The 25,515-nt window shown below is 32.7% G+C and overlaps 2 protein-coding genes across 6 annotated transcripts; one reads left to right on the top strand and one right to left on the bottom strand.

The window, feature by feature from the left end:
* Positions 1-111: 111 nt before the first annotated feature.
* Positions 112-13,984, top strand: LOC128168607 (sentrin-specific protease 1-like). Of its 5 annotated transcripts, XM_052834793.1 has the most exons (21): positions 112-1,946; positions 2,125-2,173; positions 2,310-2,388; positions 2,860-2,973; positions 3,287-3,364; positions 3,884-4,980; positions 5,498-5,565; positions 5,849-5,890; positions 6,320-6,352; positions 6,468-6,521; positions 6,642-6,692; positions 6,772-6,807; positions 7,119-7,160; positions 8,337-8,387; positions 8,467-8,502; positions 9,418-9,448; positions 9,752-9,900; positions 10,136-10,267; positions 10,658-10,806; positions 11,365-11,482; positions 11,963-13,984. In XM_052834793.1, exons 6-21 carry the CDS (start codon positions 4,848-4,850, stop codon positions 12,242-12,244), a joined length of 1,407 nt encoding a protein of 468 aa, XP_052690753.1. In that variant the 5' UTR covers positions 112-1,946; positions 2,125-2,173; positions 2,310-2,388; positions 2,860-2,973; positions 3,287-3,364; positions 3,884-4,847; the 3' UTR covers positions 12,245-13,984. The 5 variants fall into 5 exon arrangements, with proteins under 5 accessions (XP_052690753.1, XP_052690879.1, XP_052690817.1 ...); XM_052834919.1 differs by lacking the exon at positions 6,772-6,807 and having other exon boundaries at positions 113-1,946; XM_052834857.1 differs by lacking the exon at positions 8,467-8,502 and having other exon boundaries at positions 116-1,946.
* Positions 13,985-20,699: 6,715 nt separating this feature from the next.
* Positions 20,700-25,301, bottom strand: LOC128168947 (uncharacterized). Its single transcript, XM_052835144.1, has 4 exons — positions 24,390-25,301; positions 23,445-23,528; positions 21,899-22,021; positions 20,700-21,451 (listed from the first exon to the last, which is right to left on the bottom strand). Exons 1-4 carry the CDS (start codon positions 25,024-25,026, stop codon positions 21,261-21,263), a joined length of 1,035 nt encoding a protein of 344 aa, XP_052691104.1. The 5' UTR covers positions 25,027-25,301; the 3' UTR covers positions 20,700-21,260.
* Positions 25,302-25,515: the final 214 nt, after the last annotated feature.

The following is a 25,515-nucleotide window of genomic DNA, read 5'->3' as shown; positions in this document are numbered from 1 at the left end:
GTTCAGTGAAATACTTTTCAGGGATGGGGTTGATTACTTTCAAAAGTAATCGATTAAATTACAATTACTTTTGGTTTTAAAAGTAATCGATTACAGGCTAATTACATCCATTTTTAAAAGTAATTGATTACATTAGATTACTTTTCCTCATTGTAATCATGATTACTTGTGATTACTTTAGATTACATTATTTGTTTTTCAGTTTTTTCATAGTTTAAATGTTTCATTTTAAAAAAACAGTGCATTTTTTGACAGGACTCTTTATTCTGGTATCAATGTAATTTGTTGCATTATTTACTATTTTAAGTAGTTTTTGCATTCCCCGATATGTATGCAGAACAGTATCTACATTTGGCTTTCACAATACCCGATGATGTTTGATCATCAGAAAACTCAAAATGTTGTACAGCAGACATCTTTCTCTAAACAAAGTCCAACTAAAAGTGACCCTTTAAATAATTTTCCCAATTAAATAAGCACAGTATGTGAACTGTTTTCTAATGCGCCTAAAAGCAAGGACTGTTGAATAGCAAACTCATTGTATCATGACTGGACATGAATTTAAACATGCCCAAGGGCAATAAATACTGACCAACTTTAAGACTGAACCTTATTCACTAAATATAAGATCCAATGAATAATGATTTCAACCTATTGAGTTTTGCCATTGTAATCATAAAAGTAATCAAAAATTAATCATGATTACAGGACTTTTTCACAGAGTAATCGATTAAATTATGATTACTTGTAATCAGAAAAATGGATGATTACTGATTACTCATGATTACTCAGCAACCTGTAATCGATTACAGCTGATTACGATTACTGATTATGATTACCCCATCCCTGGAACTTGGTTTACAATAATTAGGGCCCCTTCACTGCGGGTGCCCTATAGTAATCAGTCTGTCCGTCTGTCTTTCCTTTCATCTGCTTGGCCAGATACTTTACCCACAGGGATTCTTTTGGTAAAGGGTGTGCAATGACCTCGAACCATTTTCTAGGTTCAAGGTTAAGGTCATAGCAGAATTTTAAAAAAATCCTTGTCTGGAGCATATCTTCTATCCCCTTCTTCCAATCTAGCTCATATTTCACTTACAAAGTGTCTATGGTCGAAGGGTGTGCAGTGACCTGCAGGTCAGGGGTCAAGGTCATAACGGCCCATGCAAAAAAAAAAATCAGCACTTATATATGCTTTTAACTTATCCCTATTTGATTCATACTTTTCATACTCAGAGCTTATAAATTACAGGTTTGTAGTGACCTTGAACAAATTTGCATAGGTCAAATGTGAAGGTCATAGCAGAATTATACGAAAAATCCTTGTTCGGAGCATGACTTCTCTTCCTTTGCTCCAATCTGGTGCATATATCACCCACGTGATGCCTTTGATTAAAGGGTATGCAGTGGCCTTAGATGATGTTTGTAGGTCAAATGTCAAGGTCATTTAGATCAAGCTAAAATCATGTTTTAAGCATATACATACTCTCCTTGTAGCCCCTGTTTGGCTAATACTTTACTCAAACAGAGCTTTTTGGTTAATGGCGTGCAGTGACCATGATCAAGGTTAATGTGAAGGTCAAAGCAGTTCACTTTATAATCAGTTTTAGACCATGGATTATTTCCCATTTGGTTAATATGTTCAGATTGAACAAAAATGCCTGTATGTAAGGGGTAATGAGATTGAATAAGAAGTTCTATGCCAGCTTGAAAATTTTGAAGATATACTGTGAAATCATTAAAACCCGTTGGGGCCATTTTTCATGGATTGCTTAACTTTTACAGGTTCATGGGGATATAATTATGTGTATTCTTTTTTATCATCATAAGAACATATGATTTTATAACATCTATTTTTTTATTTTGTGGAGGATGTTAATTCGTGGATGGGAGGTACCCACAAATTCCACGAAAATTGAGCCACCACAAAATCTAATGATTTTACAGTAGGTCAAGGTCAAAGCAAAATTCTCTGAAATTCTTTTTATCCTATTGTCCACTGTTTAAGCGGTGCCCTTTAACATGGTCACCATATCAATGTTGTCTAGTTGGTATATATATTGATAGGCTAAAAAGAAAAAGACAAGAATAGATTGTTGAATCTTATTATGATACATTTTTCAGTAACTAAAGAAGGATGGAAAAGAAATGGTGGAAGAAGATAGAGAAATATGTATGTCATTTCTTAAAATTTGAATAAGTATATGTTATTTTCACTATTTTATTGTTCTCACAAGAACTAATGTAATATTGATTATGTCTTTCTTCTTGTCAAGCAAATATATTTTTATGATGAATAAATATTTCAGGTTGATAAACTAGTAGAAAAAGGCCAGCAAGTGGCTGTGCTACGCTTCAACAGTAGAGCAAAGGCAATAGATTTTAGAGGTTTGTAATTTTTGAAACTAAATGTGAATGATCTATGCCAATTAAAATTATATATAAGGATAAATAACCAAAAGAAATAAAAATTAAAAATCAGCAATATTTCTCATAAATTAATGTTTAATTAAAAAAAAAAACTTCTGAATCTCTGATCTTTTTTTTTGTCTGTTTACTTTGTAAGCTATGAGTATTTCATCTTTAAGTTTTTCTTGTTACCATTTTCATTTATTTTTGATATGATTCTTCTCACATTAAAGAAAGTCTCATTACAATATTTTGATACAGTCAAACCACATTAATTTGAAGTCTATGGGGCTATGAACAAATTTCAAGATAACTGAGGATTTTAGATATAAAGGGTAAAATACTTAAAGTTGTTGGGACTTTCAAGTCACTTCAACATCATATAGACATCAGTGTTTGAGATATCAAAGTTTAACCATATTTTGTATTTCTTTATTACAACAACTTTAGGAACATCCAACCTGAAAAAGTTTGTAGAGGATGGATCGGTTATGGAAAAATTCATAGATGCCGCATCTGGCTCTTATGGAGTCCAGATGCCATCTAAAGAAATTGTACCTGTTGGTAAGTTTTCAGAATTCAGTACTCATGTCAAGATTTCTTTTTCAAGTAAATTCTTTATTTTACACATGTACTAAATACATGTATCACAAAATGTCTCTTAGATGTCAAATTGCTATAAAAATTATTAGTGATTGGGTGGCTTAGAAAATTTTACCATAAATTTAACTCCAAAAAATTAAAAGCGTGAGTGGTGCTTCTTGTGAAATTACATGCTCTCATCCTGTCTATTTAGGAAACTACAGTAATTATTTTAAAGTATCTTAAGGTGTATTTGCTACTCCAATAGAAATGTTTTTAAAGAATTCTCTTTCAGGTTTGCCTGCTCTTGCACCTGAGGAAATTAATTTGCCTAACTTGAGAAAGGTGGTGGGAAATTTAGTTGGAGCATATGGTAAATTTAAATACCCATTAAATTTAAACAGTATTGTAAAATTTAAAGCTGGTCTTTTTCTTTAATTTAACATGGGTTGATTGAAATGCCAAGTGTTCTGTTTAAAATGTCAAGAAGCCTAAAACAGGGGGTGAAAAATTCTGATTCTCAATTAAAATTGAGAATTCAGTTTCCAAAAGAGAATAGAAATAAATTGATAAATTTGAACAATCCTAGCAATTTATATTTAAGATTGAGCAGTAATGGAACATTTGACAAAACATTTGACAAAACTTAAAATTCAGTTAGACTTAGTTAAAAATGCAAGTTTGAAGATTGTATCCTTTCAATAAATTGAGAACTTTTTAAAGTTTATGAATTTGAAAAATTTTCATGTACTCCAGAAAAACAGAAAACAAGTAAAGAAAACTTTAAATGAAAAAGAGAAAGATATATATGAGTGCCTAATGTATGAGGCCAAGTGATGTTTCTTGGTTATGTTATCATTAGGGTTGAATTTTATATTTTATTTAATTAAAGCTGTGCATGGGTAAGTGGACTTGGTAAGTGTTATGTTTTGGTAAGTATATATCATCATGGTGGTCTACATAGATGTGGTGTGTGGCATTTTTATCATAGTACACTCTTGCTAGATGAACTATACAGGCAATCATTGGTTATCTAAAATCACTGAAATTATTTCTCAATAATAATTTACTTCTCATTTCTGTTTTATGATAGCAAAACATAAACCTTAATTAATAAGCTTCAGTATTATTAACAATACATGCCTATCATTTGATATCCTTTGTTATATACAATATATTCATAATGAAAATAACATTCACTTTTCTATTATATAATTGAATGATTCCTAACTCTCTAATTGGCTGCAAACCAATGTGCTGTAAATCATAAAAGTTATATTCACCAGCATTGAATCAATTGATACTTTAGGTTAATATGTTTATATTGTCAACCTTTGAAATTTCATTGTTTCTCAAAGTATTTGGCAAACACATAATATTCATCAGATATAAACAGCTAAGAAAGATGGCAGATATTGCTACATGGGTTTCAATCATTTCATCACATAAAGAAATAATTACTTTTTATATTAGCCGTCAGCATTATAATTTAGCAACCCACAAAAAGCTATAATTCACATTGTTTTGAGCCAGTTGAATATTGTTCCCGTGAGGTAGATTGTATTCACCTGAAAATAGCAATTTATAATTGTCAAAATTTTATCCTTGCTTTAATGATGCTTACACTGATGCAATATTTCACATTCATTACCATCTAATCACTTGCAATGTATTTGTAGATTCCCTCTGCATCATAACTCATTGGTTTCGTACTTAACCTGTATTCATATAATTTTTATCCTTTTTTGTATATTTATTAAGGGTAAATGTAAAAAAAAAATGGAAACACCAAGTAATATAATTATCCTTTTTCAAGCATAATATGTATTGTTACAAGATAAAGAGCTTTTACATGTATGATAAACAGTATTTTTATTATAGTATATAACAAGTATGGGATAGTCAGAGGATTTTGGGGTATTGAAAGATTGACCCCAGAATGGTATCCAAAAGATGTTCCATTCGTTTCACCGAATGACAACAAGAGAAGTAAGTATACCACCAATAGAATAGAAGCAAACAGTTTAGAGAATAACTGTACACCAAAATGTTCTCTATCTCAAATAATTATGTAACTATGTAAATGCCCAACAGTTAGAACCAAGCCCTTTTTAGCTCACCAGAGCTGAAAGCTCAAGTGAGTTTTCTGATCATCCGTTGTCCGTCCGTCTGTCTGTAAACTATATATATTTTCAACTTCTCAAGGACCACAGGGCCAATTTAAACCAAATTTAGTACAAAGCATCCTTGAGGGAAGGGCAGTTAAAGTAAGGACCAAGTCTTCCTCCAAGGGGAGATAATCAAGAAAAGAAAAAAATAGGATTGGGTCCTGGAACATATGTGGAAGCATACTGGGGTAGTGTAGATTCTAAATGTCCAAATCATGACTCTTGCGGGTAGGATGGGGTCACAATAGATGTTACAATGTGGAAAATCTGGTAAAGAACAGCATGACCAATGGTACTTAGGTGAGTGATGTGATCCATAGGCCTCTTGTTTGTTTTAGAGGAAGACCGGTTGAAGAGAGAAGAGTGTGTTAAAGTGATAAATTCGTACAAAGCATTTGTACTGAGCGTAAGCTATAATTTTCAAACAGTAAAGGTTTTTTTTTTTAATTATAATTTTAATTTCAAAGTATTTTTAGTGCATTTTTCAAACAAAAACCCTTTTCTTTCTTTTACAGAAGCATTAAACAAGTTTAATGACACTTGGTTGTTATATATCACATATCATAGTGAATCATTTTTGCAACAAAGATAACTGTGTTTAAGAGGCAAACAAACTTCCATTTTAAAACTTTGTTCATTACCTTAATATTTATTTTAGCTATAGTGTATTTTTGTTGTTGATTTTTTAGGGAAAATGTTCCAGCAAAAATTCATCCAGTCATCATAAACAGGTAGTTAATGCATGAATTATATGATTTACCAGTACATCTTCCTGCCTACAATTATAAAGTATACGCAAAGTGATGTTTTCATATACATGCAATACCCATGCATACCTCTATAATTTTAAAATGAGAACATGATGGGATGTTTTTATGGCCCTGTGGATCAATAATATAAATATTTTACTTAATCACAGATACTTTTATAGATATAATGTTTGTTTGATATTACTGGGATGAATGGTTCAAACTTCTGCATAAAAACACAATGGTTGCAAACATGAATTCCTGTACTATCATCAAACAAAGAAATCATTTTATTATTTAAATTGAATGAGAAGGTATTTAAAAGGTTATTTTGCCATTTAGGCTAGACTTATATATTATGAAAAATAAATGTATATGGTATCCAGTTCACCAATCTATTGTTTCTTGTAGGAGACCTATTTTACGGAAAAGATGGATGTTGATGTAAGGACTGTAGATGAAGAAATTTGTTAATGACTTTTAAATATAGTTACTGGTATTTCATAATTGTAAAATCTGGCTCAAATCACTTTTATTTCTTCTGATGTTATTTTTCAAGGAGCCAGGTCTGGCAGAAAGAGAGGACAAGACGGATGCTGAAGAAATTAGACCTGTAAATGAAGATAATTGTTTATGACCTTTAAGTGAAATTTAATTATCTCTTGAACGGATTAGCTAATTATTGAAGATTTTAATGGTGGAACTTTAAATTTGTTTTTTTTTTTTTTTGTAGGAGCCTGTTCTTGAAGATCCCAAGAAGGAAAAGGAGAAAGTTGAATTACATGTAAGTGACTGTAAAAGTAGAAACAGGCTTATTATAAATGAATGTTATTAGATGTTACTTTTATGTCATCATTTTTTAGGAGCCCAGTGTTAAAGATTCAAAGGCCAATGTCCATGTAAGTGACTGCATGTAAATAAAAAGACTTGTATCGAAAAATCTATTCACAATTTGAACTGGTACATGTAAGTCAATAGGTAGAGAATACAAATTATTCAAATCCCCATGGCGTATGAAAATATCAAGATTCTACTATAGTAACTGTTATAAATATATCAGCAACTGTTGTATTGTTGTGTTTTGGTCAAACCAGTGCAGGATATTATATATGTATAGGTATACTCTTCATTGCGTGTAATGGCAAAGTCAATCCATAATTGTAAAATCTGGCTCAAATCACTTTTATTTCTTCTGATGTTATTTTTCAAGGAGCCAGGTCTGGCAGAAAGAGAGGACAAGACAGATGCTGAAGTAAGACCTGTAAATGAAGATAATTGTTTATGACCTTTAAGGAAGCTCGCTGGTTTACCTGCTTGTGAGAAAACCTACCTTGAAAATTTGTCCACGTGATCCATAGGTTTTATAGTTTTATTTCTAAAATATATTTAAGATTTGTCTGCGCGGTAATAATGTTATCGTGTTTCAAATACAGTGTCATTAATAAAATCAAGCAACGCCATTTCAATGAAATATATAGTAAAATGCACATTTTAACTGAGAAACGCATTACAAAACTATGCTCCAAACTTTTAAACGATTCAGACGAAATTAATCATACTCAACACAAAAACAGAGGAGATAATTATGAATCAATTCATAAAAAAATATCAGTATGTGTTCTCAGCCAATTTTTGGCAAAAAAACTTTAAAAATTTAAAAGATTTCTCAAAATCTTATATTTTCATTACGACGTTAGCCTGACGTCATTATTTCCTTACTTCTTAGAACACCAAAATTGAAATGCATTTATTGACAAGACTAGCTGTTTAACACATTTTAGAACATGTAAATGCTTATTAGACTTTATTGTGAATGTTATCAAATGCAATTAATGTAAGGCTGTAAAGATACAGAAAATTGCTATTTTTGTTTTTATGAAACTCTGAGTCAATCAATGCAAAAATAAAATGCCAGGCAACTACTGACATTATAAGTAAGTAATCAAATAAAACGGTTATCTCAAGCCAAAAGAAATTTAAGAATTTAATTAGTAGTACAAATTACAGAAGTTATAATTGTAAAAAAAAAAGCGAAGTTAATGCATACATTCTATTTTAAAACATGACTTTAAATGGAAGAGTTCTAACGCACACTCATTCTTTATCTTTATAAAACAAAATGTGACAATTTATGTGACATCTTTAAATTTTCAGCACTTGATATTATAAATCTTTGTATAAACAGTCATAAACCGCATATAAGCTGTCTAAAATATTTTCTTTTATACTTCTAAATATCTCATTTGTCATTTTAAAATAAAATTATGAGTTTACTATGACGGTCAACTCTTTACGTCGATTTCTGTTGTGACGTCAGCAAACCCGCGAGCTACGTAAAGTGAAATTTAATTATCTCTTGAACGGATTAGCTAATTATTGAAGATTTTAATGGTGGAACTTTAAATTTGTTTTTTTTTTTTTTTTGTAGGAGCCTGTTCTTGAAGATCCCAAGAAGGAAAAGGAGAAAGTTGAATTACATGTAAGTGACTGTAAAAGTAGAAACAGGCTTATTATAAATGAATGTTATTAGATGTTACTTTTATGTCATCATTTTTTAGGAGCCCAGTGTTAAAGATTCAAAGGCCAATGTCCATGTAAGTGACTGCATGTAAATAAAAAGACTTGTATCGAAAAATCTATTCACAATTTGAACTGGTACATGTAAGTCAATAGGTAGAGAATACAAATTATTCAAATGCCCATGGCGTATGAAAATATCAAGATTCTACTATAGTAACTGTTATAAATATATCAGCAACTGTTGTATTGTTGTGTTTTGGTCAAACCAATGCAGGATATTATATAATTATGTATAGGTATACTCTTCATTGTGTGTAATGGCAAAGTCAATCAAAGTTTACTCATTCATGATTTTTTTTCAAATATGTAAAACTTTTATGAAAAATTCAAGCACAAATCTCTCCATCTGAAATGTTACAATTTTTAACCAGGGTTTCTAACGGAAAAATCCGGTTATTAAAATTGTGAAAATGGCGGGCGGGCGGGCGGCTGCCAAAAGGGTACCCTCATTGTACGGATAACTCCTCGTACAGTTTTCAAGATAGGAAGTTGTTCTTTTGCAGATCAATTGTACATATATCAGAGGTGTGCATATTGCTAGGATTTTGATTTCCGATAATTTATCGAAAAAATACCAGCTTTTGAACTTACCGGTAGTCATTTTTGGCAAAATATTGCATAAAGGATACCCTTATTGTACGGATAACTCCTTCTACAGTTTTCAAGATAGGAAGTTGTTCTTTTGCAGATCAGTTGTACATATATCAGAGGTGTGCATATTGCTAGGATTTTGATTTCTGATAATTAATGAAAAAAATACAGCTTTTGAACTTAGTCATTTTTTGGCAAAATGTTGCATATATAGGGTACTCCATTTCACTGGATACGGGTTGACATGGATTATGGATACAGTTCACGGTTTGCTGTCACATTGACAGCTTTTCACTTGTTTATCATGCTTTGTAATTAGCTGTTCTTTATTATTGTAGAGCGCCTCACACAGTTCCAAACAGGATACAGGTAGTGAAAAATCTGTGTATTATTCCAAAAACTACTAACAAAAGACTTCTACCTCATACTGTATATCCGGTTTTTTTTTCTCGCATGTCACAAAATTTGTGAAAATAAGGAAAATGTGTAGTATTTTTTATTCGCATTAGTCATTTTTTGGCCTTTGTATAATTTTCTTATTAAAAAATAATACAGAATATAATTTCTGCGTATTCATATTTTGCGATCTAAAAGAGATCACGAAAAAAAAAGTGAAAATTAGATCATTGCAAAATTTAACAGATATATTTTAAATTTTCATTTGTTTTTCAGACCCATTTTCAATGATTCAGACTATTTTGAGCTCTGCAACTAAAGGTGTGCCCAAAATCAAGCCAGGGACACGGTACCATGTTTGTGGGGAGGTCCTGGACAAGGGCGACTTCAATACCCTAAAAAACCAAAATTGGTTGAATGATAAGGTATTTAATAAATATCATTTAGAATATTTTAGTATTGTCAGGTTCACTGTTTTTCCTGAGGGGGATTTACATACTGTTTACTAGAGGAATTATCAATAAGAGAAGACGAAGTTGCATATAGGTGGCAGGTGATCAGTGTACATATATGAAGTTGGCAATGGGTCTTTCCGTTTTGTCTTCAATGTATTTTTTTGAACGTTATAAGAATGCAAGCCTTATTTATAATTTTTGTTAGGTTATTAATGCATACCTGGCCCTTCTAATGTGGAATCAAAATAAGGAGGATTCAAATCACATATTTGTGATGCCTTCTTATTTGGCAGTTCTCTGGGAACTTGGCAGGTTCGATACTTGGTTGTATCAAAAGGTAAATGCTTCATTTTTAATGGTTAAGTTAATTACAAAGTGATAAATGTTTAAATTGATTGTTTGATTATACATTTGTCTTTAATAGGCAAAACTTCATATTTTCTGCAGTTTTTCAACTTACATGTTCTATTATAAAGTGAAAGTTGTGCACAATAGCATTGCATCATCAATATTAAATATAGTCATAGATATAACACATTTATCCTTCATTTTCTGTGTTATTAACATTAAAATTATGTTTCACTTAAACTTTATTTGTAAAGTTCATCTTATTGTAAAACTACCTAGTATGCTGCTGATTGCAACTGAATTGATTACATGCATTTCTTCCTAGTATGCTGCTGATTGCAACTGAATTGATTACATGCATTTCTTCACCTTCTTGTAGGTACGATTATCTGCATTTAGATGGATTTTTCTACCAGTAAATGTTCATGAAAACCACTGGGTACTGCTTGTTGCCAATGTTCCCCAGAGATCGGTTACCATCCTTGATTCAATGAATGGGGAGAATCACACTTTAATACAGAGATGGATGTAAGTTATCATCTTATGGTTATTTTCTTATTTTGTCAGTACTCTTTCCCAAAATGAAGCCTTAAATGTGTTTATGTTGCACTCTTTTTCCTATATTACCATATTATAAACTTAATTTGATTCCTGCTTGATGCAAATCATGCTGATACTGATTTAATTAGGTAATTTAGATTCACTCGAGCTCTAAAGTTTAGGAATATTAAAATTGCATTAGGTAAATCATACATGTATTTGTATATAATATATGGGAAATTATGAATCTGATCCCTTCCACAAAGTTAGTACATTATTAATCACTGCAATAAAACATGGTTATAAAGAGGTCACAGCTATGAGGTTTTTTTAATGGATCTTATATACAATCTCAGTTACAAGGAATCTAGTTTTTGATATTCCATTGATTTCCTTATAATCAAATTTTACTGTAGACTATGAATTGTGAATAATTCATAATCAGAAAAGTAATGTAAATTTGCTATAATTGTTTACAATTTTCTTAATGAAGATTAAGTTGAAAGTTTTGGATATCATTTACAGTTGAAGTTTTTTTTTGTCTAGGAAGTACATGCATATCCGGGATAAGCATGTGAATGATTTGCAGTGTTCGTGGACTGTAGGACAGCTACAGTCACAAAGACAGACGGATGGGAGTAGCTGTGGTGTTTTTGTTTTGATGGTATAACATCAGTACAGTAAAATACTCATATAATGACATGCTAGGGACAGCTGGTTTTGCTTTGATATAAACATAATTCCTTATATCCACAATAGTTAACAATATATTTTAAAGTCATGGGGAATGAAAATCAGTTTGCTGTAAGCATCAATTCATTAAAAGCACATTCATTATTAACTTGTTTTACTGTATTAATTATTTCTGCAATAGTTTGAACCATTGATTTCAAAATGAACAAAAAAAAAGCATTTTATTGTTTAACATTTTTAAGTACATACCTATAAATTATAATACAATTTGAATTTCTCTCAACCATAAAAGAAACAAAATATTAGAGTCATAGAATAATTCAAATAATCAATGATAAGGTTACTTGAACCACTTCTGTTGTTTTTAAATTGCCTGCATTGATCATTGATAAGATTTATTGAAAGGAAACAGATACATGAAATTTATTTCAGGATGTGCTTTTTTTTCTAGAATGCTATGGCCCTTGCTTGTGGCAGTAGTTTGGAAGCATTAAATAAAGACTGTGCCATGAACATGAGATTGTATGTCCTTAACCAACTACTGGAGGCAAGTAGGGTGCCACCAGCACAGAGGACACTCTGTGATATGGAAGGATGTAGGAGACCAGGGCAGAGAGAAGCCTGGATAGGATGTGGTGTGTGTGGTAGATGGTGCCATTTTGTGTGTGTACACATCACAGAGGCGCCAATAGAGGGTTTTATATGCCCGATCTGTGTAGCAAGATATGAATGAAGTTTAGCTAGATTTATATTTGTCTTCATTTAAAGCTGACATAAATTCACTCTATATGATTTTGTCTTTTATGCAGACATGCACTGTTCATAGCCTTTTCTTAATCCTTTTTTTATTTGCATTAAAATATGATGAGTCCAAAATTTTGTAACCATTTTTAGCTCACCGAGACGAAGTCATGGGGAGCTTATGCTATACCCTCGGCGTCGGCGTATTGACCTGGTTAAAGTTTTTGTTGCAGGTCCTGTATCTAAGCTATTACTTGTCCTATCTTCACCAAACTTGCATCTGGACCTACTTATGGACTTGAAAGACTTGGATGCTGAATCTGAGTCCTAAATTTCAGATGCTGGAGGAGGTTAAGGTTGTTGGACCAGGTTAAAGTTTTTGTTGCAGGTGCCCTTTGATAGCAATATCTAAGTTACTGCAGGTCCGTACTTCACCAAACTTGCATGGATGGTGTGTCTTATGATACTGATGCACCAGACAGGCTTGAGTGCTGAATCTGAGCTATAGGTTTCGGATGCTGGAGGAGGTTAAGGTTTTTGGACCAGGTTAAAGTTTTTGTTGCAGGTGCCCTCTGATGATTATATCTTAGTTACTACTGGTCCGTACTTCACTAAACTTGCATTGATGGTGTTTCTTATGATACTGATGCACCAGGCAGGCTTGGGTGCTGAATCTGAGCTATAGGTTACAGATGCTGAAGGAGGTTAAGGTTTTTAGAGCTGGTTAAAGTTTTTGTTGCAGGTGCCCTCTGATGATTATATCTTAGTTACTACTTGTCCTAACTTCACCAGACTTCCATGGATGGTGCGTCTTATGATACATGCATGCTGAATCTGAGCCATAGGTTTTGGATGCTGGAGGAGGTTAAGGTTTTTAGAGCTGGTTAATGTTTGTGAAACAGGTGCCCTCTGATGATTATATCTTAGTTACTACTTGTCCTTACTTCACCAGACTTCCATGGATGGTGCGTCTTATGATACTGATGCACCTGACAGGCTTGAATGCTGAGTCTGAGCCATAGGTTTCAAATGCTGGATATGGTTAAGTTTTTTGGAACAGGTCACATGTTTAATAGATAATAGTACTATTTCAAACTTGCATAGTTGATTAAACTGTAATATGAATGAATCACAGAGGAAGCTTCAGATGCAGGACTTGATCTCCATTATCAAGGATGCTAAAAAATATATCTTGGTTATTACAGGGCCTAACTTCACCAAACTTGAATGGATGGTGTGTCTTATGATACAGGTGCACCTGACAGGCATGGATGTTGAATCTGAGCCAAAGGTTGCGGATCCTGGAGCAGGTTAAGGTTTTAATTGCTAGTGCCCTCTGATGATGATATCTTAGTTATTACTGGTCTGAACTTCACCAAACTTGCATGGAGATGTGTCTCATGTATACTGATGCACCTGACAGGCCTGAATACTGAATCTGAGCCATAGGTTTTGGATGCTGGATGAGGTTTAGTTTTTTTGGAACAGGTCTCATGTTTTATAGATGATAGCTTACATAGTTGATTTAACTATATTATAAATGAAATGCAGAGGTTTCTTCAAATGCAGAGCCTACATTGTATACATGTGCAGTTATTTAATTTGTTCAAACTAACGGTAATGTATTTTTGCATCAACTTTTAAAATGTATACATAAAGAATGCTTAATCACTTAAAGTTCTTTTGGATCAATGTTTATTGTCTCATAATAAAATTGCTCTCTTAAAATGTATTTTTTGTCTTGCATTTAATTATATATTATATGTAAAATCATGCCATATTGTTAACAAAACATTTTAAAATGTTAAAAAATCACAGTCAAAACAGTAATTTTCAAGGTTACACATCAAGGTTTGAAGCAAGATATATAATATTGAAGCTAAAAAGTCATATCTATAAAATTCGATTAATTTGATTATTAGTTTGTTGACCCTCGATTTAGCCAATCAACCCAAAAAAGAATGGCATCACAATAATTAATCCTTACTGCAGGAAGCATACTTCTGTTTGGTCAATGAAATTAACCAGATACAGAATAAGTATCTTTGCTTAATTATTGTACATGTACAAAATATTAAAATTTGACAAAGAGCTGCATAGTTATTGTCATATACCATGGTTTCTTAAAAGCCATTTAGCCAGAAGGTGCATGTACACAGAGAAATCTTTTAAGATATATATCTAGACCATATCTAAGAACCTTGTCTACTCTATGCTGACTGTATCTAGGAACCTTGTCTACTCTATACTAACAAAATCTAAGAGCCTTGACTTCACTTTACAAACTATATCTAAGAACCTTGTCTTCACTTTGCAAACTATATCTAAGAACCTTGTACACTCTATGCTGACCATATCTAAGAACCTTGTCTACTCTATACTAACCATATCTAAAAACCTTGACTTCTCTATGCTGACAGTATTTAAGGACATTGTTTACTCTGTACTGGCCATATTTAAGAACCTTGTGTACTCTATGCTGACCATATCCAAGAACCTTGTCTACTCTATACTAACCATATCTAAGAACCTTGCCTTGTTTACTCTATATTGACCATCTCTAAGAACCTTGCCTTCTCTATACTAACCATATCGAGGAAACTTTACTAGATATGGCCAGTACAGAGTAAGCAAGTTTCTTAGATATGGTTAGTACAGAGAAGACAAGGTTCCTTGATTTGGCCAGTACAGAGTAAACAAGGTTCTTATATATAGTCAATAAAGAGTAGACAAGGTTCTTAGATACGGTCAGCATAGAGTAGACAAGGTTCTTAAATATGGCCAGTACAGAGTAAACAAGGTTCTTAGATATGGCCAGTACAGAGTAAACAAGGTTCTTAGATATGACCGATACAGAGTAAACATTGTTCTTAAATGCTGTCAGCATAGAGAAGTCAAGGTTCTTAGATACAGTCAGTATAGAGTAGACAAGGTTCTTAGATATGGTTAGTATAGAGTAGACAAGGTTCTTAGATATGGTTAGTATAGAGTAGACAAGGTTCTTAGATACGGTCAGCGTAGAGTAGACAAGGTTCTCAGATACAGACGGTATTAAGTAGACAAGGTTCTTAGATACAGTCAGCATAGAGTAGACAAGGTTCCTTGATATTGCCAGTACAGAATAAACAAGGTTCTTAGATATGGTCAATACAGAGTAAACAAGGTTCTTAGATATGGTCAATACAGAGTAAACAAGGTTCTTAGATATGGTCAGCATTGAGTAAACAAGGTTCTTAGATACAGTCATTATAGAGAATACAAGGTTCTTAGAAATGGTCACTATAGAGTTAACGATGTTCTTAGATATAGTCAGTATAGAGTAGACAAGGTTCTTAGATAGGGTCAGTATAGAGTAGACAAGGTTCCTTGATATGGCCAGTACAGAATAAACAAGGTTCCTTGATATGGTCAATACAGAGTAAACAAGGTTCTAAAATACGGTCAGCAAAGAGAAGTCAAGGTTCTTAAATACAGTCAGCATAGAGTAGACAAGTTTCTTATATACGGTCAGCATAGAGTAAACAATGTTCTTAGATACAGTCAGTATATATAGTAGACAAGGTTCTTAGATAGTGTCAGTATAGAGTAGACAAGGTTCTTACATATGGTCGATACAGAGTAAACAATGTTCTTATATATGGTCAATACAGAGTAAACAAGGTTCTCAGATACAGTCGGTATAGATTAGACAGGGTTCTTAGATATGGTCGATACATAGTAAAAAGGTTCTTAAATACAGTCAGCATAGAAAAGACAAGGTTCTTAGATACAGTCATTATAGAGAAGTCAAGGTTCTTAGATATGGTCGATATAGAGAAGTCAAGGTTCTTAGATACTGTCAGCATAGAGTAAACAAGGTTCTTAGATACAGTCAGTATAGATAAATCAAAGTTCTTTGATATGGTCTCTACGCTATACAAACCATATCTAAGAACCTTGTCTATTCAATACAGAATGGCCGAATCTAAGAACCTTTCACTGTTTATACTGACCATATCTAAGAACTTTGTCTACTCGGTACTAACAATATCTAAGAACCTTGACTTCTCCATACCAATCATATCTAAGAACCTTGTCTACTCTATACTAACCATATCTAAAAACCTTGTCTACTCTATACAGACCATATCACAGAACCTTGACTCCTCTATATTGACCATATCTAAGAACCTTACCTCTCTATACTAACCATATAAAAGAACATTGTGAAAGTATTACAAACCATATCTAAAAGCATTATTTGCTCTATACTGACTGTATCTAGGAACCTTGTCTACTCTTTATTAACAATATCTAAGAACCTTGTCCACTCTGTACTATTAAAAACTAAAAGCATTATTTACTTTACATTGACCATATCTAAAAGACATGTAACAATATTACGAACCATATCTAAGAACCTTGCCTTCTCTATACAAACCATATCTAAAAACCATGTCTACTCTATACGAGCCAAATCTTAGAACCTTGTTTACTTCATATTGACCATATCTATGAACTTTGCCTACTCCATATTGACCATATCTAAGAACCTTGTAATAATATTACGAATCATATCTAAGAACCTCGCCTGCTCTATACTTACCCTATCTAAGAACCTCGTCTACTCTGTACTATCAATATCTAAGAACCTTGTTTACTCTATATTGACCATATCTAAGAACCTTGCCTTCTCTATACTAACCATGTCTACTCTATACAGACAATATCTAAGAACCTTGACTTCTCTATACGAGCCATATCTAAGAACCTTGATTACTACATATTGACCATATCTAAGAACCTTGTAATAATATTACGAATCATTTCTAAGAACCTTGCCTTCCCTTATCTAAGAACCTTGTTGACTCTATATTGACCATATCTAAGAACCTTGCCTTATCTATACAAACCATGTCTACTCTATATTGACCATATCTAAGAACCTTGTAATACTATTACGATTTATATCTAAGAACCTTGCCTTCTCTATACTAACCCTATCTAAGAACCTTATTTACACTATACAGACGATATCTAAGAACCTTGCCTTCTCTATTATAACCATGTCTAATCTATGCAGACAATATCTAAGAACCTTGCCTTCTCTATACGAGCCATATCTAAGAACCTTGATTACTCTATATTGACCATATCTAAGAACCTTGTAATACTATTACGATTTATATCTAAGAACCTTGCCTTCTCTATACTAACCCTATCGAAGAACCTCGTCTACTCTGTACTATCAATATCTAAGAACCTTGTTTACTCTATATTGACCATATCTAAGAACCTTGACTTCTCTATACGAGCCATATCTAAGAACCTTGACTTCTCTATACGAGCCATATTTAAGAACCTTGATTACTACATATTGACCATATCTAAGAACCTTGTAATAATATTAGGAATTATATCTAAGAACCTTGCCTTCCCCATACTTACCCTATCTAAGAACCTCGTCTACTCTGTACTATCAATATCTACTCTATATTGACCATATCTAAGTGCATTGCCTTCTCTATACTAACCATGTCTACTCTATATTGACCATATCTAAGAACCTTGACTTCTCTATACGAGCCATATCTAAGAACCTTGTAATAATATTAGGAATCATATCTAAGAACCATGCCCCTATCTAAGAACCTCGTCTACTCTGTACTATCAATATCTAAGAACCTTGATTACTACATATTGACCATATCTAAGAACCTTGTAATACTATTACGAATCATATCTAAGAACCTTGCCTTCTCTATGCTTACCCTATCTAAAAACCTCATCTACTCTATACAGACGATATCTAAGATCCTTGATTTCCTATATACGAATCATATCTAAGAACCTTGATTACTACATATTGACCATATCTAAGAACCTTGTAATAATATTACGAATCATATCTAAGAACCTTGATTACTACATATTGACCATATCAAAGAACCTTGTAATAATATTACGAATCATTTCTAAGAACATTGCCTTCTCTATACTAACCCTATCTAAGAACCTCGTCTACTCTGTACTATCAATATCTAAGAACCTTGTCTACTCTATGCAGACGATATCTAAGAACCTTGACTTCTCTATACGAGCCATATCTAAGAACCTTGATTACTACATATTGACCATATATAAGAACCTTGTAATACTATTACGAATCATATCTAAGAACCTTGCCTTCCTATACTAACCCTATCTAAGAACCTTGTCTACTCTATACAGACGATATCTAAGAACCTTGTTTACTCTATACGAGCCATATTTAAGAACCTTGATTACTACATTTTGACCATATCTAAGAACCTTGTAATAATATTAGGAAGCATATCTAAGAACCTTGCCTTCCCCATACTTACCCTATCTAAGAACCTCGTCTACTCTGTACTATCAATATCTAAGAACCTTGATTACTACATATTGACCATATCTAAGAACCTTGTAATACTATTACGAATCATATCTAAGAACCTTGCCTTCTCTATGCTTACCCTATCTAAGAACCTCATCCTCTCTATACAGACGATATCTAAGATCCTTGATTTCCTATATACGAGCCATATCTAAGAACCTTGATTACTACATATTGACCATATCTAAGAACCTTGTAATAATATTACGAATCATTTCTAAGAACCTTGCCTTCTCTATACTAACCCTATCCAAGAACCTCGTATACTCTGTACTATCAATATCTAAGAACCTTGTTTACTAAATATTGACCATATCTAAGAACCTTGCCTTCTCTATACTAACCATGTCTACTCTATGCAGACAATATCTAAGAACCTTGACTTCTCTATACGAGCCATATCTAAGAACCTTGATTACTCTATATTGACCATATCTAAGAACCTTGTAATACTTTTACGAATCATATCTAAGAACCTTGCCTTCCCTATACTAACCCTATCTAAGAACCTCAGGCGATATCTAAGAACCTTGACTTCTCTTTACAAGCCATATCTAAGAACCTCGTCTACTCTGTACTATCAATATCTAAGAACCTTGATTACTACATATTGACCATATCTAAGAACCTTGTAATAATATTACGAATCATATCTAAGAACCTTGCCTTCCCTATACTAACCCTATCTAAGAACCTTGTCGACTCTATACAGACGATATCTAAGAACCTTGTTTACTCTATACGAGCCATATTCAAGAACCTTGATTACTACATATTGACCATATCTAAGAACATTGCCTTCTCTATACTTACCCTATCTAAGAACCTCGTCTACTCTGTATTATCAATATTTAAGAACCTTGTTTACTCTATATTGACCATATCTAAGAACCTTGCCTTCGCTATACTAACCATGTCTACTCTATTCAGACGATATATAAGAACCTTGACTTCTCTATATGAGCCATATCTAAGAACCTTGTCTCCTCTATATTATCTAAGAACCTTGTAATAATATTACGAATCATATCTAAGAACCTTGCCTTCCCTATACTAACCCTATCTAAGAACCTTGTTGACTCTATATTGACCATATCTAAGAACCTTGCCTTCTCTATACTATCTAAGTCTACTCTATACAGACAATATCTAAGAACTTTGACTTCTCTATACAAGCCATATCTAAGAACCTTGATTACTACATATTGACCATATCTAAGAACCTTGTAATAATATTAGGAATCATACCTAAGAACCTTGCCTTCTCTATACTAGCCCTATCTAAGAACCTCGTCTACTCTGTACTATCAATATCTAAGAACCTTGTTTACTCTATATTGACCATATCTAAGAACCTTGCCTTCTCTATACTAACCATATCTAAGATCCTTGTCTACTCTATACAGACAATATCTTAGAACTTTGCCTTCTCTATACTGACTGTATCGAAGAACCTTGACTTCACTATACTGTCTGTATGTAAGAACCCTGACTTTACCTAAGAACCATATCTACTCTTCAATAACTTTATATTGGAATATTTGTTTAATATATGCCAGCAGTGTGCATCAATAAAAGATTTTTCACATAATGCAGTAACCTATATAATATTTTATATTAACCCAAGTTTAGAGCTTAATTCTGTAGATATTGGATATCAATTCTTTTTTATATTAATATATCATTCATTGGATATTATTTTGATATCACCCAGCTAAGTGCAGTTGTGGCGTCATAAAGGTTTTTGCGTAAATAGTAAAATAAAGTGGAGTCTTACATAAAAAACGTGTAAAGCATTGGCTGTGAAGTATAAAACATGGGATAAAAAAAATCTCCCATGATTTGTTGTTGGATATGATTTATATCAAAATGGTGTGTTTTTATACCCTTGCCAAGTCTCGGGGATAAAACACACAACTTGTTAGATAAAAAGCGTATCCAACTACAAATCATGGGAGATGATATATATATTTGATAGAACTGCTGTTTAAAAATCTTGAACCTGCAGTTCTCAATAGGTTTGAAAAGATTACAACAAAAATATCAGCATCTTCATTTAATCCAAGACATATATGAGATTAAGGTGTTTGTGTTATACATTTCATAGCAAAACGTAATAAAATTTACTTTCTAAATAATCTTCTTGCAACCTTTTCTTCATTACATGAAACTTTCTTTACATAATACATAACTACATAAAACCCCCCAAAAAGTACGTTGTAATTGTATCACAATATGATGTCATAATGGGGGTATACATGTACTATCGTATTTGTAGGAGGTGATACTTCATGGGTTTGACACATGGTGCACAAGCCAGAGGCACAACACAATTACTAAGTATATAAATAATATATTCTTAGGTGACTTAATCAAGCATTTTTCTTCCTCCGTGCTCTTTCTAGCAAAATACAATGAAAATTCAAAATACTCAATACTAATAAAAAATCAGCACTGGTCCCTCAATAGAAATTGGTGTTGTGAAAGGTTAACTTTTTAATTTAGAAGAGTATATATAATATCTAGCTAAATGAAAATATGGTAATTGGAAATAAATTCTTGAGTCATTAAAGTTCCACTCCTGGCCACTACAGTCACTTTCTGCAGAACATCATTTTTTATCAAGTACCCTTTTATTGCAATGCCATAGAAAAAATTTCAAGTGGCTCATGAAATTCTGGTGATTCATATATGAGAGCTGGCTTTTTAACTTCCTCAGTTTAGAGTTGTTCTGTTCCACCATTTGTGTATTAACACCATCCAACAATGGTATATTTTTTGCATGGTAGATTTTGGAGCAGGCTGCAAATGAAGAAATAGCATAATGACCATGTGTTAATGGAAAAAACATATAATGGTACTTTTTTTCCATAATTCAAGCAGAACCCCCCCCCCCCTTTTTCAAAATAAATATAACTCTAACAACATATGTGTTTGTGAAACCCTGATGTCCCAGTATGGCAGCTTATGGCGAGAGATGAATTTTCTCAAATGCATGTCAAAGTCCAAAGGTCAAGGTCAAAAGGTCAAATTTTTTCCTACTAAAAAAAAGGTCTTGTCACATGGAATATATACCTGTGAAAAATGAAACCCATATCCCCACCCACTCAAAAGTTATAGGCAATTTAAGGTTAAAGTTTTTGAGGACAAACAAACAAAAAGATAGACAAGCAGACAGACAGGGCAAAAACTATATACATTGTACTCCCTAAAATTTTATTATAAGGGCATAAAAAGGCAATGACTTACATTTGTGGTTTCTCCAATGCAAGTTGTCTACAGCAAAAGTAGTATTTTGAACAAATAAAGGGTCTCTGTTCAAGAAGTATGCATGCAGATTGCAGGCATTATCATATATCACAACAGAAGGTGCTGTAAATAAACAAGAGGCACATGGGCCACATTGCTCACCTGAGATACAATAGGCATGACAAAATCAGCAAAATGGAGTCATAATACAAAATATCTTGACAATGCTGCATATTGTGGAATCATTAAAATTCGTAGTGGCCAATTTTCGTGGATTACTTCAAATTTACAGGTTCTTGAGGACATAATTTCGTGTATTCTCTATTACCTAACAAAAAGAAATATGATTTTATAACCTTAATTTATTAATCCATGGAGGATGATTATCATGGATGAGAGGTAACCACAAAATCCAGAAAAACTGAGCCACCACGAAATTTAATAAATCCACAGTAATACGTGTAGATCCTGTAAACCCCCCCCCCCCCCAAAATAAACCAAATTTTCCCCCTGGATATTCTTTTATTTATTATCAAGTCCCTTTTCTACCAAGATAATTTTATAGTCATACTGGTATCACAAGTTGAGCACTTCAGTTAAAAAAAAAGATCCTAAACAATTGTTTATATTTACATTTGCAAATATGCTTCCTTATATGAACCTATATAATAGCAAAAACATTCAATTCTGTATGAACGTTTTTCTGATGTCACAATGATAGCCGCACGTGCTATTCACTTGAGGGTTGCAATATTGTAAACGTAAAAACACTGTTAAATTAATGATTCTGAATGTTTTGCCATTCCCAAATTTAAATATAAGTAATAAACAGCAATGTTAAAAAGTTCACCGTGATATGAACTTGGCTGGTATGTGATCAAATCTCTTGAGAAGCCCTTTCTTAAATAAATAGGATATAAACCTACATCAAACTCTGAACCACTTGTGAGGCACAAGAACTGTCCAGGAGCCAAAGTCTAAATTTTTTAAAGAATCAACAACACCTGAAGGTCATGATTTCACAGCTCTGAATCTACATGTACACTACGTGAGGATGCTTTCACATGAGTTTCAGCTTTCCTGGCTTAATGATTTGTGAGAAGAAGATTTTTGAAATTTCACTTGTAAAAGGGTGTGGTCCTTTATTTTCACAAATTTTAATCCCCTCTGCCTAAGGGTGCTTTGTGCCAAGTTTGGTTGAAATTTGCCCAGTGGTTCTAGAGAAGATGTTGAAAATGTAAAAAGTTTACAGATGGACAGACAGACAAAATGTGACTAGAAAAGCGCACTTGAGCTTTCAGCATGGTGAGATAAAAACAGAATTGTTTATAATAAATAAGGTAAAAGTTCATGCAAAATATCATCTTCAAGAATTGTAAACTAGTTAATATACAATATAAACGCTTAAATCAGTATTGCATATGGATTAAATGTTAGAAAAAAACAAACTTAATTCCAGATTTTTTAATTCTACTTACTCTGCCTTTCTTTAAGGAATTAAATATAGATACCAGGTATGTTAATCTTAATAAATACACATACACACCTGTTAAAAATCTTGTTCGTATGAAGGTAAATGGAACATTGGGGGACTCGTTGTTTTCCATTATCTGGAATCCATAGCAAATTCCTTTAAAAGATAGTATTGTCTTCTCAATACATATTTAGAAAAATTGATGGTATATGTACATGTAATTTTATACTGCAACCATCCTTTGCATTGACTGAATATAAACAATTTGGCTTGGTTAAAAACATTTAGTTGGGGTCAGCAAATCTCACCCTCTATTATGCTTTGTTATCCTCACCCAAATATTAATTATATTTCAAGACCATGTTCTATATACATGAACATTTACATACACTGAATATTTTCTTTATTTCTTAAGAAAATCATTGCAGTTTATCAGTTCATGAACAACACTAAGCATATCACCTGTACAGATTTCTTGATCAGTGGATGTTCAATAATACAATAATTAATCTTTTGAATCCTTCTTTAAATGATAATTTATATACTAGATAAAGATATAAACAATAAAATGTCTTTCTTTGGTTGTAAGTACAGGAATTAATGTTGCAGGTATTGCAGACAAATTTGCAGGTTATGCATTTTTTCTGCAAAAGCTGCGTGCAACATTAATTTCCTTACTAACAACCAAAAAGAGCATGTTATGCAGATTTAGTGCCATGTACATTTTTATTATATGAACACGTCTTGAAGTCATATCCTGCTTTGTGTCTAACTTTATAGTATACCAATCTTTAAGAGACAGAGATGACCGATCCCTCTCATTAATATAGACACTGTACGTGTATTTCTTAATTCCTTTCATTTGTCTCCCTTTAGGGATAACAAATAAAATTAACACTCCCTTCATTCAAGTTAAAAATTAGAAAAAGTTAGATGACCCTTTATCACAAAGAAGTGGTTCTGGGGAAAATAACTTTAATTTACTAATTGTTCTTTTAAATGGTACATTGTACCTACCATGTTCACAAAAGACAGTGAAAATCCCTGGTAGTAATGTTGGGTGTCTGGTTGAATCTTTCCTACAGCTTTCAGCATTAAACTTTCCTTTGTCTGCTGTATACCTTCCCCTCTGACGGATAGGTACCAGCTTTGGGAAAAAGGCTGTCTGGGAGGCAATGTCTAACTCCTCCTTTGTCAGAGGATCTTCAGTCTTTGGTTTAGGAAACTGGTCTGATGTACATGCACTTGGATTAGGAAATGTATCTTTGGATTTGGCAAATACTTCGGAAATTATTTCCTTATACTCTGGAGAAATTTCAAATGACACAGATTTTAGTATTTCAAAAAGTAAAGGAATGTTAATTTGAATACTGTTCAGAAGTTCTGCATCCCTTGATATGTCTTTTGGAGAATCAAACATCTTTGAAAGGATCTGTTCATTAACTACATTGTATGGAATAAGAGCACATGCAGGTGATGAACTGCCTAGAAGCTCTAACAGGGGACGATGCTCTGGAGGGCAGCTTTCAAAACATCCTATGTTTTCCATGATGTTCAGAAGAGGACCTAATGGAGGAAAACTACGGCTGATGCTTTTCTTCATAGAGGTAAAATCAGCTTCACACAGGGGTGGTACTCCCAAACAGTACTGCATTAAACTTTGTCTGTATTTCTTCTCCTTTATCACCACTCTTTCTTTGTGACTAGTATTAAAGAGAAGAAACAAAAAATTATCGTACTAGTACTAAAAAATCACCAGATTCATCAGTAATTGCTTCATATGGTTTACAATAACTCAATGCCTATTTAAAGACAATAAAATTTTATATTCTTTTATTTAGAATTCACAATGACCAAATGAAGGAAACATGATAAACCAAAAACTATATTTTGTCAATGCCAAAATATAGCATTGCATATTCTAACATCTTTAAATGCATAGTGAAATGAGTTGTAAATTGATAGGTGATGACCTATGATGTGTGAAACCTTCCGTATGATGAAATTTTGAGTAGCTCTTCTTATTTTTATTGTCTAATCAAAAGTAAAACATATATTTTGAGCCACTGTGCCAATTCAAATAACCATCAAACACTGCAAATCAAATCATAAAAAGAGAGGCATTTCTACCTTAAACCAACTT

Source organism: Crassostrea angulata, chromosome 1, assembly GCF_025612915.1.
Source record: "Crassostrea angulata isolate pt1a10 chromosome 1, ASM2561291v2, whole genome shotgun sequence".
NCBI lineage: Eukaryota > Metazoa > Mollusca > Bivalvia > Ostreida > Ostreidae > Magallana > Magallana angulata.
Note: the sequence above shows the minus strand (reverse complement) of the source record. Positions and strands in the feature narration are given on the sequence as shown.